This window comes from Eucyclogobius newberryi, unplaced genomic scaffold (genome assembly GCF_026437365.1).
Source record: "Eucyclogobius newberryi isolate DKJ021-1_F unplaced genomic scaffold, fEucNew1.0.hap1 SCAF_19, whole genome shotgun sequence".
In the NCBI taxonomy this organism is placed as follows: Eukaryota; Metazoa; Chordata; class Actinopteri; order Gobiiformes; family Gobiidae; genus Eucyclogobius; species Eucyclogobius newberryi.
This window is the reverse complement of record NW_027315823.1, coordinates 33,622,438-33,640,565: the sequence shown is the minus strand read 5'-3', so window position 1 is coordinate 33,640,565 and position 18,128 is coordinate 33,622,438. Positions and strand designations below refer to the sequence as shown.

The window sequence follows — 18,128 nt, the reverse complement described above, 5'->3', positions numbered from 1 at the left end:
TAGAATCATAGATCATGACTCATTGAGAAAAAGCTGGTCAAAAACACGAGGAATGGTACAAGGCAACGATAAGATTTTTTTTTAACAATTTAACTTTTTGCTTTATGACTGTGGTCAACTATTGGCTAAAGATTGCGCTGGGCATCCACAAGGGACGTGGCACAGACCAAGGCTCACAAAATGATTAAGATATTGTGCTATTCAGAGTATTTATGCTTTTTTTTAAAGTATTTGTAAACTAAGTGAAAAGGCGGACAAGGTCACGCCCTCCACACATTCTGTTGTTGTGCACCTTCAACTCTTCGATTATTCACAATTCTTGAAACCATAAGCAGTTTAGTAGTGAAAAAACAGTGTTGCAGCAGAAAAGTACCAAAGAATAAAAAGTGATAAAAAATATGCACTGAAATGTAGAAAATAAACTTGACGGTCAACTAGATTAGAATATAGATATATACTTTGGATAAACTGAAGATACTGAATGTAGCAAAACCGCTGTGTAAGAGGCTTCTGTCATAAAGGACCAATGACAAGAGACGGTCTACAGTGTGTACAGTATTGATACTTCTACATAATACTACAGAAGAAATAAAACATGGAGTGTGGAAAGCACATTACTCTTTAAAGGTGAACTGTGTAACATTTATGGTAGGGGGTTCACAGTGCGACACTAAACTTGTCTATTGGTTTTATTACTCAAGTTGAAAAATGTGTGCACCTGTAACCTGTAACAGAAAAGTGCAGCTTCAAGCACAAAACAAGCACATGTCTTACTTCAGTCTGCGCGGCGTTTTGCAGGCTCTAAAAGCATCAGGGGAAATGTGTTTAGACGGTTCATTACTCACATGTGCTTTTTCTTTCTGAGAATTTTAGTGATGTTTTTCTGTCAAAGAAGTCACTTAGAGGTTATAGATGGACAACACGGGGAGATTTTGCCTTCAGCTTTTGACAGGATTAATGGACATTTCGCTTCCCACAAATGAGACATACATCCCTGAAAATGGGTCACTCTGTTCAGACAAATAATGTATATTGAAGCTAATAATGACTTTTCAGAACCAACAAGCACGTAAAAGGCCGCCGTGTTCAATGAAAGAGACGAGACTAGTTGTTTTGACCTACTTTCTGTTCACCTTGAAGAGAAACATTGACTTTCTTTATTTGAAAAATGCCCCTCCATATTTTGAATGAGAAATATGGGCAGAAGAACTGATAAAAAGTGTTGCTTTGCCTTTTTGGAAAATATTGTATCCATAGAACTGTTTTGCTCAAATATCTTACAGCGAAATGAATCTCTGTTGCTGCGACTGTGCAGAGCTGAGCCTGCTGCTTGTCTTCCAACAGCAGCCGTATATTTAGGAAAAATTCACCTGCTGCTCAACAATTAACTTCCTGGACGAACTAACTCAGGAACATGTTATGAAAGATAATCAGTTCAACTGTGTCTGATCCTAAAGTCAGTATCAGTGATAAAAGTTTATTTTCTTCTGTCAGGTCCAATAAAAACTAGGATTGTAAAAATTTGCAGTTTGCCCAATATTAAACCAATGGAGATTTTAAGATGTTAAATACTGAACTTAGAGTTCATTAAAGTGTGTGATAAATGCAACAGTTTCTCTGTCCATCTCTCATGTTTACATGTTGTTGTTGTTGTTATCGCCACCACAGACATTGTCTGACTCCATCGCCACCACAGACATTGTTGATTCGGCCCTCAGAGGCGACTGTTGTGATTTTGGGCCTTACAAAAATAAATTGATTTGATTTGTTGTTGTTGTTGCTGCTGCTGTTTTTACATTGTTTTGGCTCATTTATTTCTTTCGACATTTTGTTTGTAACAGTTGTTTTTTGATGTTCCATCCTAGGCTCTGTATAGCAGAGTTACATACTTTAATATTTGTTATGGACTGTAGCTTTTCACATTTCAGTTGTATTGTGTTTGGAGCTTTAACAGGAGAAATTTTCATTTCTCACCATTGACTCTCCTGGGTTTACCACTGACTGAATGACTCAGAATGCTGAGATCTGCATAAACGAAAGCTTTGTTAGTGTCATCAAAAGTATCAAAAGTCATATACTGATCAACTGATCAGTACTAAAACAACATACAACATACACATTCTTACAAATATAAGATGTTGTACAAGTATTGATTAAAAAAAAAAAGCACAAACAGGACACAATTTGACCTGAACAGTTAGGATCTTGAGTTGAATCAGATCGAGACCAAATGTTGTCTAAAAACTATGAGCATATTCTTATCGTGTAATAATGACGTTATTGTGTATGTATCTCGATTGCATATCAATACATATGAATGGATCGAAAATCATAATTTAAGATGAGAACTGTTTTAAATGAACAATTATTTAGAAGTGGCTTGAAATGAAAGAGGTATAAAACAAGTATTTCTACAAAAAGGTAAGCAGAAATAAATAAATGACTCGTTTGTGCTGCTTTAACACAGATTTTAATGCTGTTTACTTGGCACAACATGCATTAATACATCATTTGTTTTACTGACAGAAGCTAATGGATTAGATTTTTTTTGTCTGTATTTGGATGAGACCATTTAAACGTCTGAATCCTGATTCGATAAATCCTGAAAACAAAATAAAAGAGACTATTGTGAACATATTTCTCAGTTATTTGGACCCGGAGGCGGTGCGTCTCTTTCTCCAAGCAGATTTTTAAGGATGCGCTGAAGAATGGCTCCATAATCTTCAAACTCCTGTTCGTTTAAAGTGACGCCGATCTCAAATGGGGCCGATATCTGCGCACAAAACAATACATTTACACTTTGTCGGTCTCAATTCTTGATACTATGTTTATTTTCTACTAGTTGTATGTGTCCTTTATTGAATTTTCACCAAACAAATTTAAATCAAACCCCATTATCAACATAAATAACGTAAATAAATTATGTTTCTTCTCACTTGGAAGCCATTGTTCCCAGAAGGCTGACCAGGTCCTTCACTGGTTTGACGTCCAACTCTGGATTTCCCTCTCATCTGTAACACATAAATAAACACAAATACATCAATAAATGAACATCTTATAGGTGCACTGTGTCATTTTTCTGGTCGGCCACCTGCTTGTCTCAGTGCACTTACTATGGATTTTCTTGGAATTTGCTTAATGCTATTGCATTAAACTTCCATTCATCCATCTTCTTTCGCTTATCCAGGGCCGGGTCGTGGGGGAAGCAGTCTAAGCAGGGACTCCCAGACTTACCCCTCCACAGACATTCCTCCAGCTCCTCCGGGGGATCCCGAGGCTTTCCCAGGCCAGCCGAGAGACATAGTCTCTGCAACGTGTCCTGGGTCTTCCCCGGGGCCTCTTCCCGGTGGGACATGCCCAAAATACCTCCCCAGGGAGGCGCCCAGGAGGCATCCGGAACAGATGCCCGAGCCACCTCAGCTGGATCCTCTCGACGTGGAGGAGCAGCGGCTCTACTCCAAGCTCCTCCCGTGTGACTGAGCTCCTCACCTTATCTCTAAGGGAGTGCCCAGCCACACGGCTGAGGAAACTCATTTCACTTGTATCCGTGATCTTGTCATTTCGGTCATTACCCAAAGCTCATGACCATAGGTGAGATTAGAACGTAGACGGACCGGTAAATTGAGAGCTTTGCCTTTCGACTCAGCTCCCTCTTTACCACAACGGTCCGATGCAGTAAAAACATCACTGCAGCCGCTGCACCGATCCGTCTGTCAAATCTCACGCTCCATCCTTCCCTCACTTGTGAACAAGACCCCGAGATACTTCAACTCCTCCACTTGGGTGAGGGACTCCCCACCCACCTGGAGAGGGCAAGCCACCTTTTTCCGGTTCCGGTTTTCCTTTTTCTGGCCTCGGACATTTGGAGGTGCTGATTCTCATCTCAGCCGCTTCACACTCGGCTGCAAACCGTCCCAATGCATGTTGCAGGTCCGGGTTTGATGGAGCCATCAGGACAACATTGTCTGCAAACAGCAGAGATGAGATCCTGTGCTCCCCAAACTGGACACCCTCCGACCCCTGACTGCGCCTAGAAATTCTGTCCATAAAAACTATGAACAGAACCGGTGACAAAGGGCAGCCCTGGCGGAGTCCAACATGCACTGGGAACAGGTCTGACTTACTGCCGGCAATGCGACCACAGCTCCTGCTCTGGTCATACAGGGACCGGACAGCCCTGAGCAAAGGGCCCCCCAGAGACCTTAGGTACTCAGGGAGGATCTCATCCAAGACGTGACAGCTGGATTAAGGAGGTCCTCAAAGTATTCCTTCCACCGTCCGACGACATCCCCAGTCGAGGTCAGCAGGTCTCCACCCGCACCATAAACGGTGAAGCACTGCTTCCCCCTCCTGAGGCGCCAGACGGTTTGCCAGAATTTCTTTGGGGCCGACCGATAGTCCTCCTTCATGGCCTCCCCAAACTCCTCCCAACGCCTCTGCATTAAACTTATCCAGCTCTAATTAAATCCCCAAACTCATTTTCTTTGGCAAGTGTTTTAATAATGTTTTTAAAAAGTTTGTCTTAAAAAGAAATATACTGTATGTCTAAATTTACTTCAATTGTTATTATCAATTATTATTATGTTATTAAGACTGGTTTGGGCTCATATACACCTCCAGATTGTCTTTTTTTATACAAAGATTAATCAAAATAGAGGCTTCTTTAAATATTTTGCATGTTTAAACTATTATATGTAATTTAATATAGATCAACCTTTCAGGTGTAGATATAGTAACATTTAATTTTTAAATTTTTTTCCCCTCAATTCTCTCTTCAACACAAAAAGTGCCATTCAAAACTATTGTATCTATTAATTTTGTTTTTACTGGAGTACATCCAGCTATTTTATTCAAAGTCTGGATGTTGTAAATTACATTCTAGTCCGTCATACCTGGGGTTTGTGGGACGGGCTGAGGAAGCTCGATCCTGCAGAAGTTGATTTGCACCAAATGGCCAAAGAGCAGAGCAAAAAGGCCACAAGGCAAGTGTTCCTCTTCAAAAACATGGTGGATCTCTGCTCTTCAAACACAGAACAAACCATCAGTGTGGATTTGATTGACTCTGTGTCTTTATATAGGCCTGGATTGGCTTGAAATCAGGTAGAAGCTGTGCCAGTTCTTCATATTAATGTGCAGGATAGTTGGTCTTCTTAGTTGCACTGGACTGTTCAAATGTTTTCCAACTGATAACAGACAGGGAATGTTTTTGTATTGAGGAAACGTTGGAGATTGTGGCCAACTTGCCGCGGAGATAATCACAGATAAGAACAAATTGTCTCGATAAAATTGGTGTACAGATGACGACAATACTTTTCATATTGTTTACTTGGGGAAAAGGTTGTGTATACATTTGTTACATGATATTCTATCATTTTTAGATGTATGTATTCTATTAACCTTTCCACAACCTTTCTTCCTATTTGTAAAGTGGCCTTATGAAATGTTGGAGACATTTATATTTGGAGGATGGAGTGTTGCCTATAGTGATACCAACAAATCAACACATTATTTGCCCCCACAATTACAAAATCCCAGTGTAGCATTAGAATATAAGGCAAGAGATCAAGCTTACTATAGCCAATTAAAGACAGACTTTTATCTAAAAAATCACGGGTGTCTAAATCATGGGACGTATACTGAAACAGAGATGAAGCAGACGGCCAAACTGACTGTGATCAAGGTTAAGATAAAGGGATGGAAGAGGTTTTTTAAATTGCTGTAAAAGTATTTCTAAGTTCATTAAGACTCATAAGGCCCAATATGTGTTTTTAAACAATCCACAAGATTATAATTTAAGAACACTAGAATTGAAAATGGGAAGCTAAGCAAATATTTACTATTAAATAAAATAAGTCAATTTAATATGAATGCAATACTCGAGTTCGCCTGTAAGTGGCGGTAGTAGCACTTAGACGCAGAGAGCACGGTAGATGAAGATGTTGAGTAAACGCTGCTGGAGCTGAACACGTTTGGGTTTAACTCCCCAAAAAACAAACATGGATAAAAAGAAACCTTTCTCTGTAACAGCCTCTTCAGTAAGTCCCATTAAGTCGCTTTACGTGTGGCAAAAAGTTCGGTAAACATAACTCCCTGACACGATTGTAAAACGCGTTAATGTCAGAGTACTATCGTGATGCTAAAATGCTAACGCCGCTAACGTAAACATGGCAACAGTGCTGTGGACTCTTTTCCGTCAAGTTTACGTTTTTATTGTTAATATCTGTGGTGGGTTAATAACAAAAACATCTTATTCTTCAGCTGGTGGATCTGAAAGCCGAATTATACAGAAAACAGGAGCAGTTTAAGCAGGATAAACTCGCTCAGCTCAGTGGTGGAGCTGGAAGCAAAGTCAGAGAGAAAGTTAGTACGAAGGTAAGAGTGTGTTGTTGGTACTTTGACGTGCAATAAGACTAAACTAAACTTGCTGGACGCGTTGTCTTTGCTACTGTGGTCTTTCAGAAGCCTTCTGTGTGGAGTAAACAGAATGAAGGCGTTTCTGCCAGAGCTCAGAAAGATGCAGAGCTGTTGGCAGAGGAGCAGGACAACGTCAACGCTGCGAGGTGAGTGGCAGAACAAAGTCATCATTAGTTATTAGAAGTATAAAGTCATCATTAGTTATTAGAAGTATAAAGTCATCATTAGTTATTAGAAGTATAAAGTCATCATTAGTTATTAGAGGTAGTGCTGGATTGTATCGACACTTTAAAAGGAGGCAAAAGTGAAGCATAGCATAATGTGATTTTAATATTACACAATCGAGGTGGTTTTGTCAAAAGAAAAACACATTAGTGATTCCACAGCCTGGTTTTAAGACTGTTGGATTTTACTGCATTTGTTTATGATTATGAAATGGAAAGTCCTGATTTGTAGGTTTTACGGCACTAATACTGACGGAAAATGTGCTTACGCCTTTCATTGTTCATATTTTGCAATAAAAATGCAAACTATCTCACATTTCTTTTGTTACACATTATATTAGTATTTAGTGCTGTCGGTTTATAATTTGGATATTCTGATGGCGTAATATTTACGGGTCGAAAATGTGTTTCTCAATAATGATATTCTGAGGATGTTTTAACAAAGCATCAGGAAAATGTGAACGTCTTGGTTGAGGTTCAAGTCTCGTACAAAATGTGACTCAAACAATCACAAAATGCTGAAATATTCCCTTGTTTGTAAGACGACACTAGATGTTTCTGTCTCTTTTTGAGGTAATTTTTAATAGTTTTAACTATAGACGATAAACTCGATAGTCTAATTTTGCAAATCTACAAAAAACAATTGTGATACATTTTTTGATAAAAACCCCACTTATACTGAGAAGTAACGTTGCATTTCTGACTGTTGTTTGTTTGGGAAATACAGCAGGAGGCATCATTTGATTGTAAATACTTGTTATTACACATATTTTTCAAAGGTTTATTATTGTCTTCAAGTTTTAACTTGAAGCTTTATCGGTTTCCCTACACATTTTACTAAAACTACAGTGGCAGAGGAAGCCTTTGTTACATGAGTGACTGTAGTGTAAATGTCAGTTAATGCCTTTAGTTAACTAGTGCTTTTCTTACCAGAGATGATCATTCTTAATACATTCTTGAATTGCTTTTTATACCAATTTCTTGTGACTGGCCTTTGATTGTACATGAGACCCTCTGCAGTTTGAGCATTTGTTTAGTTTAAAGATAAATATGAATGGTTTTGTCCTACTACTTTATCCATGGTCTCATTTTGACTTGGTTTAGATTCATATTAGATGTGGTTTAGTCCTAATTTAGGCCTGTTAAAACCATGAAAAAACTATATTGGTCAATCTCTGGTACTCAGAAAGCCAAATATCATCTTAGATGGTGGAACAGTGTATTTTGAAAACCTTGAAAAGACCATTTAAATTTAGTGTTTGAATCATGTCATATACAGCAGGGGACAAAGTGGAGGTCAGCCAATATGAATCTGATGTTTGTGAACATCATATATTTGTGAACATCATATATATATATATATAAATATAAGGGAGTGTAGTGTCTACAGGCGCGCAGCCAAAACTGCTGGGCTATTTCGTGCCGCGGCTCCTGAAACTGCTGGGCTATTTGACCGTGCCGGGTTAGGGGTCAGGGTTAGGGTCAGGGTCAGGGTTACGGTTAGGGTCAGGGTTAGGGTCAGGGTTACCCATTAGGCTAAATGGCCGTGCCGCGGCTCCTGAAACTGCTGGGCTATTTGACCGTGCCGGGTTAGGGGTCAGGGTTAGGGTCAGGGTCAGGGTTACGGTTAGGGTCAGGGTTAGGGTCAGGGTTACGGTTAGGGTCAGGGTTAGGGTCAGGGTTACCCATTAGGCTAAATGGCCGTGCCGCGGCTCCTGAAACTGCTGGGCTATTTCGCCGCGGTTCTGTACCCACGGCCTGTATATAATCTCCTTTATGTGAGAATGAGTGACCACCTTAGTCTTTTGCTATTTCACTGTCGGTGGTAGAAAATTGATGGATGGATTTGTGTCTTCTCTCCAGGCGCAAATTGGAAGAAAAGGCTAAACTTTACGAGCAAATGTCAAAAGGAGATTTACCAGGTGAGTCAAGAAAACGCACATGCTGAAAATTGTTTTATACTAATCAACAAATCAACATGTGTTTTATGTGTCAGATGAAGAGACGGAGGGGCTGTTTCTGGTCGACTTCACTCAGAAGATCATCGACAAAAAGAAGGAAACTCTGTCACAGCAGGAGGCGGAGAGAGAAAGAGAGCGGGAGAGGAGAGAGGAAGAGGAGGAGAAGAGAGTGAGCACGTCACCGATCCCTGCTCCTGAAAACCCAGACGAAGAATGGTGAGGTTATGCTTTTAAATAAATTTATCACTGACCATTAGCGCTGCACAATTCAGCAAAAAACTCCATTGCGCTTAGACTTATGATTTATAAAAAAACTACATATATATTCTGTTCCAAGTGAGCGTTGTAAACTAGTCATGTTTTTGGTAGTAAATTAAAAAGAGTATTTATGAAAATAATATAAATAATTTTACTCCTTCGACGGCTTTTGGTTTAAGAATAAAGGCAAAGAACTCTTCCATTCAGTGTTTCTTTAGACATGTAGAGGGGGTGCACCGTTCCTGGAGGTACTGCAATACCAGGTCGATGCGTGGAGTGGACGGAGCAAGCCCCTATTCCATCTCCCAGTTCCAAAAATCAATTTAATATATGGTCCCCGGGTAGGGGACGTATCAGATATTAAACTGATAAGAACAGATACTACACTTGATCTTAGCCAAAAGGCCGAGAAGCGATAACTTGACAAATGTCAGAGTGTCGGACCAGGATCTACGTCACGCGTGTCTCACTCACGGTGTGAAACACAAACATGTTCAAGTTTGGCTTTTACGAGTCGCGGTGACTCGACGCGAAGAAGTGAACTTAACACGTCGGACACGTCCATGTGAAACACAATAATTCGCTTAAAAAGGCGCTATTTATTATAGTTTAAGTAAAAAGGCGTGGTGTCGTCGCCGCATTCGTTGGTCACGTGGTGTGTGCTATTGTCCAATAACATTAAAAAGCATTAACGAGGCTGTTAAATCCGAATTGTTTGACTAAACGGGCAGATTATTGTGGATTCGTCAAATACCACATATGTAAAGCTGTTAGTGTCGTTTCTAGAGCGCAACGTCGTCTATTAAATCATTTGGGGCGATGCGTTTGGCAAACGTGCTTCACGTGGTGGTCAAGAACTGGTGTTAGGCGCCCCCTAGTGATCGTAAGGTGTTACTACTCTGCCTTGCAGTTCCTTGTTTTACAACAGGATACAATCTGTTCAAAGTCGTTTTCAATAAAATATCAGAATTAGACAAACTAATCACTGAATGTTTTATTTGTGTTTGAAGGGTGGACTATGTTGATTCTTTGGGACGATCTCGAAGGTGCATGAAAAAAGACCTGCCTAGTTTCCAGAGAATGGACTTGGATTTGAATACAGGGTATTTCATTAAAATGACTAAAGAATCCCCATAACAAATATGTTGGAGTAACAAGTTGTATAATACTTTTAGTTTCTTGTAGAAACTACTGGGATGTTGTGTACAGTTTTGAAGCTTTTGAACTGTGTTGTACCAGAAAAGTGCCCGATGATCAGAAGACACTGCTTTCTGAGGACATGCGTCGAGAGTTGCAGAGAAAAGAGTGGGAGAGAGAAGAAGAGGAGGCGATTAAGAGGCCGGTGGGGCCAGTCCACTACGAGGACATCCGAGCACAAGGTCTGACTTCATTCACGCTAAATGTGTAGACTGAGATGAGTCATTATTGATACATGATCCTTTGATACCGATACTTCCATCCCCACAATGAACTCCATTTCCCACACGTCGCTGAAATAAACAAACCCCTGTGTTTGTCCTGAGACGCAGCAGAGGAGTGTGACCCAACTAAGATCTGTGTAGAACATACAAACAGAACCAGTCTGGACCCAAAGACACATGAACAGAGCAGAGATGTTGAATATATCAGTAAAAGGACTAGAGGAAAACCACAAAGATGAGATGCGAGAAAATGGTAAATGGTCACATTTATATAGCACTTTTCTACCGTCAAGGCACTCAAAGCGCTTTACATCAAGGAACCAGTCACCCATTCACACACACATTCACCCATTCACACACACATTCACACACCAGTGTTCGCAGACACTGGGGGCAAGTTGGGTTAAGCGCCTTGCCCAAGGACACAACGACAGTATTCACCTGAGGCAACCTGCGGGCCAATGGATCTGACCGCTTCACCAGAGCAAGATGCGAACTACCGTCCTTCGGGGGGAAAGAGAAAAAAAAAGAGAGCGAGAAAAGAGGGATATTTGTTATTTGTTTGTTTACATTCATTCATGTAAAACAGACGAACATTCTTCATGTGTTTTGTGCAGAGGCGAGAGACTTGGGTGTGGGATACTTCGCTTTTTCTCACGATCAAGAGGAGCGACGCAAACAGAGGGACACTTTGGACATGCTCCGAGACCAGGTGAGAGAGGGTGAGGTAGGGGAGGGAGCGGGATGAGAGGGGGAACAGATGGGTCAGAGCAGATGAGGAATTGTTGTTGTTGTTGCTGCTGTAGCTGTAACAGGTGGAGACAGAAACACGTTTGCGTAGCTCACTGAAACACAGGACACTCTGTACCACACTGTTTCAAGTGTCTCCCTCCATCACTGAGCAAACACGACCAGACTGACGTGTAACACTTTGAGTTCTTCTAATGAATCAGTCTGGAGAGGCTCTCGCTGACACCGGTCAACATGTAAAGTACTAAACTTCACACTGATTGATCGAAGCGTCACAACAGTGGAAGAAGCAGAAACATCAACAGTGTTTTAAAAAGTAGAAAGAAAAAATAGTGTTAAATGTATTTATGCGAGAGTCGGCCAAAATACTTCTGTCAGTGCCGCCATGTTTGTTTATGTGCGTTTGGGCAGCTCACAAACCACAAAGCTGTCCTGTGATTGGTCCAGTCCTGCAGCACTGGTGATTCCGGCCCAATCACAATTAAACACCAGTGAGAGCCCCACGAGAGGGATTCCAGAGAGTTTGTGAACTCAACAAAGTCATAAGAATTAATCTGAAGGTTATTGAATTCTGCTACTCTTTCAGACACCTGTTTGCCCCAAAAAGACACATTTTTAAAAAATGGGTTTGAAGGAGTTTTAGTTACTCTTCCATAGTCTGTGACAAAGGCTTTATATTGACAATATTAAATAATTTGAACATTTATGTTTCCCCACTTCAGATATGATTTAGTTTTTCAAATGTTTGTGTTTGACCTTTGAAAATAGTGGATTTAATTTTGATCTCTTGTCCTACCAATTTCAACATTCCTGTCCTTCAAATTATACACCAGATGTTCCATCCTGTTTCTCTTCCTCGAGTATTTTTCCCCAAGTGTCTTTTTTACACTTACTTGAGTAATATTATCAATGAACCAATCGTGAACACAAGACAAACACAAAATACGTTTGTGTTTTCAGACGACGGATCAGCGGCACAAACGTGAGCGTCTGAAGGAGAAGAGGCAGGCGATGCTCCGGGCTCGACTCGCCAAAGTCCGACAGAGGAAGAAGAAGAAGGCTAAACTCGACGGCACCGAAGATGATGAGGAAGAAGAAGAGACCAAGCTGGAGGAGGATGAAGGTAAGAGCAAACGGTTATATCAGAGAATATCATGTTTTCAGGATAAAACAGCACACTCACACAGTAGTAGTGATGTTTTTTAGACATAATGTATTAGTATTATTATTATTGTACCAGTTATTATCCAATTCTAGTAAAACAGTTGATTACAAAGAGGTGAAATGTTCATAGATTTTATTTAGCACCTTTGTTTTTAAGGCTGTGTGACATTTGTCCTGGTTTGAGCCAAGTATATTACACTATATTATTTCAGCATAGTTTTTTCAAGGTCATATTCTTGCTGACAGGAAAAGTATATATTTTTGTTGACTTAAAAGCACTGATATTTTTGGCAAACTATAAAAAACAAACATAAGAAGTGAAAAGAACACAAACCAGACTGTAAACAAACTCTACGTCTAAAAAAACACATCTAAACATGAAGCAGTAACATACGTTTTATCAGTGCTAAAATTTTGGTCAAATTTCAGACAAATTAAATTAAATTAAAATGTCTTCAAAACATTGACACTGCTGCTGACGTAAACTTGGTTCTGGTTCTGGTCTAGTCCCATCTTTAGTCCTAGTTTAATCCTGATTATAGGGTTGTGTGTGTGGACGTTTCCTTATAAACCAGGTTCTAAGTTAAAGTCGTAGCAAAATAAAACAAATCAAACTGTAACAAATTCATTATCAATAAGCACTACTTGTTTTTCTTTTCCCAGAAGAGGCTGAGGACGTCCCGGAGGTGAGCGTCGTGAAGAAAGTGGAAGTGGAGATCCAGGAAAGAAGAGACACCAAACCTGGAGTGCCACACGTCCGAGAGTGGGACAGAGGAAAAGGTAAACGCATCATGGATGATTTACTACATCATCTTTTAATGATTGTAATTTCACTGCAATCACTAAATAAAGGACATGCTGTCAGATTTAAACGTGTGCCAAGAATAATGCTGTAAATATGACAGATTTGGATGAATTGATTGTTTCACCTGTTTGCCAATCAATCAATGTTTAAATACAGTAGGATAGTCTTTTATAAAACACTAATAATGATGGCAGATAAAAGTCATAAACCATGTCTTTCTTTTCCCAAAATGAAATGGGAAATAAAGTTGGATTTTAAGCCTGTATAATGTTTGTGCTTCTGTCTTGTTGCAGAATTTATGTTTGACGAATGGAAAGACGGCCGGCGCAAAGAGCGAGACTCCGAGTTTGCTCCGCCGTCCGCATATTTCAACGAAGACGCCTGGAAGCCCCGGCCAAGGAAGTTCCAAAAGTTTGACAAGCCGCTTTTCAGGTCAACGAAAACGCTTTACACGTCCACCAAAGATCCAGAAGACGAAGCAGAGGCCGATTTAAAAGCACCCCCTTCACCTCCTGCGCCGAATCCACCAAAAGTACAACACGATTTCCCGGCACAACCGCCAAGTGTTCCTCTGCCACCGCCGAGTGCTGCACCTCCAAAATTTGCACCAGTTCCTCCTCTGAGTTTCCCCACGTCCGAGCCGCTTCCTCCTGGGGTCTCGGCTCCGGTCGACGCCCCTCCGGTGAACTACCAGTATCAGCGGGCGCCGTTTTGTCCTCCTTTCCCTCCTCCGTTCCCTCCGCCGCCTTTTCTACGCCCAAATATGCCTTTCCCACCTCCAAGGCCAATGTTTGCTCCAAATTATCAGCCGAAACAACTTCAACAGCCGGCGCCAAACGAGAAAGAAGAACAGGCTGAAACCGGGAGTGCACAAAAGCAGGAGTCTACAGGAAGTATAGATGATATGCTGTCCTTCTACAGAAACATTACCTGAATGTTGATGTGTAGTGTTTTTTTTAGATGGATAGTTGAATGAATCTGTGAAACAACGCCTAGATTAAAGTTCATGTTAAAGGTGCACTGTGTATGTTTTCTGGTGAACTGGACTGTTTCTCACTATGGTACATAAACTTACATGTTTTAATTTATTAATTTACAGGCTTTTATAGAGGTTATGACATCACAATACTAATATTTTAGCAGTGAGTGGCAAAAACGCACAAGTCAATGGTGAGAAATGACAAGAGAAATGCTGAAAAAACAACTGAAATGTGGAAGATCTGCAACAGTCACTGCAGCTCACATTCATCACTGATACTGACTTTGTGATAACACAGTTGAACTCATTGCCTTTCTCTCCTCTAATAAGATCTGAGTGGGTTTGTTGAGAAAAAATGTGCCGCTTTCCAGTCTTCCTTGGAGGTCGGAACTCAGAGTGACGTTTTCTGTGGTCCAGTGTCAAATCGTAAAAACAATGAGCAGTATATTACTGTAACAACCCATTCAAGTAATGAAAACTATTGAAGTGTTTGAATCAGATATAATGTAGGTTAATTTAATAACCCGGTCATTGTTCTTCATTTCCAATTTATAAAACAATGTTTGAGAGTGAATGTTTGCATTTGGTTCTGTTCATAGTTTTTATGGACAGAGGGTGGGTCGGAGGGTGTCCTGTTTGGGGAGCACAGGATCTCATCTCTGCTGTTTGCAGACGATGTTGTCCTGATGGCTCCATCAAACCCGGACCTGCAACATGCACTGGGACGGTTTGCAGCCGAGTGTGAAGCGGCTGGGATGAGAATCAGCAACTCAAAATCCGAGGCCATGGTTCTCGACCGGAAAAAGCTGGCTTGCCCTCTCCAGGTGGGTGGGGAGACCTTGCCCCAAGTGGAGGAGTTCAAGTATCTCGGGGTCTTGTTCACGAGTGAGGGAAGGATGGAGCGTGAGATTGACAGGCGGATCGGTGCATCAGACTGTTGTGGTAAAGAAGGAGTCGAAAGGCAAAGCTCTCGATTTACCGGTCACTCTACGACTACGTTCTACCCTCACCTATGGTCATGAGCTTTGGGTAATGACCGAAAGGACAAGATCGCGGATATAAGCGGTGTTGCAATGAGTTTCCTCAGCCGGGTGGCTGGGCGCTCCCTTAGCGATAGTGTGAGGGGCTCAGCCACACGGGGGGAGCTCGGCGTAGTGCCGCTGCTCCTCCACGTCGAGAGGATCCAGCAGAGGTGGCTCGGGCATCTGTTCCGGATGCCTCATGGGCGCCTCCCTGGGCAGGTGTTCCGGGCATGTCCCACCGGGAGACTATGATCCCTCGGAGGAGTTGGAGGAAGTGTCTGGGGAGAGGAAAAGTCTGGGAGTTCCTGCTTAGACTGCTGCCCCCACGACCCGGCCCCGGATAAAGCGGAAGAAGATGGATGGATTGATGTTAGCATTATCTAGCTGTCCAGACGTTAGCAACATGAGCAACATTAGCATAACGTATGTTTATAACTGCAGAGGCTAAGAAGCGGCGCAACAGAGAAACTACTTTCGCTTCACATGTGGCCGTATTAAGTGAATTTGAGAAAAAGAAAAGCTCCAAATTGAGCTGCCCATAATTCTGCTGCTCAGTCAGAAAGTTGAAGGTTTTTCGAATTAAAGATTGTCAGTGAAATACTTCTATTGCCAAAAATACTTATCTGTTCGTCTCCATGGATATGACCAAGATTTATGACATTTTGTGGATCTGATTTCCGTTTATAATGGCTACCAACTGAATCGTTCATTAGTTCAACAAATCCTTAAAATTACAACATTTTGCTGTTCTTTCCATATTATCTTTTTCATTAAAAACGTTTGTTCAGCAAAAATAATTACAAACCAGTAGATGGCGCTAGTATCAAAAGAGCGCAGACAGAGGTAGGAAGGATGTAAGAAAAGCTTTATTTCAAAATAGTATTACTCAAATGGATGTGCAAGTATTGTAATTGTATGTAATTGTAAGGACTAAACTAAACAGTGCAGGGCAAAAATATACTTAATGAACAATAAAATATATGGTAATACAAGTTTAAATAATGAAAGTAGAAACACAAATGTTGAAATAATTTAACTCTTACAGCATAGAGCCTGTGTCACTTGGGAAGAAGAGCCAAGCCTAAACCTTTACTCAAAGTATGTTAAAAGTATGTTTGAAAACTACTCTGAGAAGTACAATTTACCTAAATAGTTACATGTACAATGTGTGGCTGCTGTGCCTTTGTAAAACAGAAAAGTCCAGGCCAATAAAGACATTCATTTGAGATACATTAGTGCTGGAGATCGTTTTATAGTTTAAAATGTGTGCAGTTTAAGAAATAAGGTTAATGATGGTCTGACTTTAAAACAGGATTATAATTTACAGGTAGTAGCATTATCAGAAACACATTTAGATTCAACAATAAATAGCAATGTTGTAGGTATAGATGGATATAATTATAGCCATAGATTAGACAGAAATTTACATGGTGGAGGAGTAGCCTGTTATGTCCAAAACCATATTCATGTCATGTGGTTACAGCAAATTACCTCATTTAAAGTCTCTCCTGATTGGGTGTTGTTATAGACAACCGAATGCTACAATAATGTATCTATATCAAATATGTGAAATGCTAGATAAGGCGTCCAAGCCAATCCAAGCCAAAATATTAAAATATACGGATACTACAATGGTGTTTTCCTAGATACCGTTGGTACATTTATAAGATAACAGTGTTTAAAAGATATTAGAAAGTCTAGTGTTGGAGATGTTAATCACTAACTGGGATTCGGGAGCAGGACCACGCCTCAACCTCTTCACCAGCAACCACACCTCCACTCTTTAACCACGCCTCTAATTACCCAGAAGGCTTATATATATACAAGCCAATCCCAGCATCTCTTGTTGTCTCTGCTCTCTCGACCCCACTCTCCCACCCCATGTCTCTATCATCTTCACCTTAACATATCACCATCTAAGGAGAGGGGGTTCTGAATCGGCTGGGCTGATTACCAGAGACAGAGCCCCATCCTGAGTCTCTACCCAGCCAACTCTCATCAATCCATCATCGCTCCATCATTGATCCATCATCGCTCCATCATCCATCCATCATCCATCCATCATCGATCCTTGATCACTATTATCAATAAACATTCTTTTGTATTCCATTGTTATGGCGTGGTACTTGCTAGTGAATACAAAATAATAAAAGACAGTCAGAGGACCACGCAATTCTCATGCCGGTGTCAGAGTTTATCTCACCAGTTCAATAACTTGCCGGATGCGGGAGACAGGGCGGGAATTGGTCTTCTATTCATTCCGTGGCCTGGCTCCGATGTTGCCTGACCAGCAAGTCCCTCCTACATTCTGTTCAAATGCAGAAGGGTCTGGAATCCAACCCAGTCGCTCCAATTTCCAAAGCGAGTGATTAACAGGCAGATTAACCAATCAGACAATCGCATTGTCCGTTGTGTCGAAACAAACATGGCGGCTTACGAGGAAAAAATTTAAATAACACAGACTGAGAAACGTTGCTGACTTCTGCTGAGTCAACAAGCAACGTACTAAACTCTGTAAATGAAGTTATATATTTTGTTCTGAATGTTCCGAAAATATTTGTGAGATGTCTTCTGTATTTGAGAGACACGTGACACAAATTAGCAGCGGTGGTTGGACCAGTTCATGCTTGGAGAGTTTTTTTGATGCCCCCCAATGGTCCGAATCCAGACTCTTCTGCATTTGAACATAATGTAGGAGGGACTGGCTGGTGGTCAGGCAAGCTTGTTTGTGTCATCCATTTTTTGTTATTGCCTTCTTCCCAGCGACCAAAAGTATGTTCCATAGATATCCATCCATTATGTTCATGGCAGGAGTTTTGAGACCTAAATACATTGTTCCAACACAAATTTGAGTGGGATATGGGTGTCAAAAATAGTCTGTATTGCTGTATTTGCAGGACAGTCCCAAAACACTGAGACTAATGATCTGCCTCCCGGCAACCACAGTTTCTCCAGCATTCGGCCCCTCCCTGTGAATAAAGTGCACTCTGACATGGTGTTATGAAAAAACGGGTCACATTCTTCCAACAAGAATTCCCTTGAAAAATGGGACTTTGTGGTCCTCCACTGTGATGTACATATTTCTTCCCACTCCTCATCCGTCAAAACAAAATGACCTTCCTTTTCCCAT

At 41.0% G+C, this 18,128-nt stretch overlaps 2 protein-coding genes and 1 non-coding gene across 3 annotated transcripts; 1 reads left to right on the top strand and 2 right to left on the bottom strand.

Annotated features, from left to right (window-relative positions):
- Positions 1-2,601: 2,601 nt before the first annotated feature.
- Positions 2,602-5,032, bottom strand: ghrl (ghrelin/obestatin prepropeptide). The gene is made up of 3 exons (XM_072452983.1): positions 4,893-5,032; positions 2,937-3,011; positions 2,602-2,773 (listed from the first exon to the last, which is right to left on the bottom strand). Exons 1-3 carry the CDS (start codon positions 5,004-5,006, stop codon positions 2,642-2,644), a joined length of 321 nt encoding a protein of 106 aa, XP_072309084.1. The 5' UTR covers positions 5,007-5,032; the 3' UTR covers positions 2,602-2,641.
- An 868-nt stretch (positions 5,033-5,900) lies between these two features.
- LOC140366061 (coiled-coil domain-containing protein 174-like) lies at positions 5,901-13,999 on the top strand. The gene is made up of 11 exons (XM_072452723.1): positions 5,901-6,035; positions 6,259-6,372; positions 6,460-6,560; positions 8,502-8,560; positions 8,635-8,815; positions 9,868-9,960; positions 10,097-10,236; positions 10,896-10,990; positions 11,989-12,151; positions 12,856-12,972; positions 13,291-13,999. Exons 1-11 carry the CDS (start codon positions 5,997-5,999, stop codon positions 13,929-13,931), a joined length of 1,743 nt encoding a protein of 580 aa, XP_072308824.1. The 5' UTR covers positions 5,901-5,996; the 3' UTR covers positions 13,932-13,999.
- LOC140366506 (U2 spliceosomal RNA) lies at positions 9,084-9,274 on the bottom strand. The gene has a single exon (XR_011928053.1). It is a non-coding gene; the product is annotated as a U2 spliceosomal RNA (small nuclear RNA).
- Positions 14,000-18,128: the final 4,129 nt, after the last annotated feature.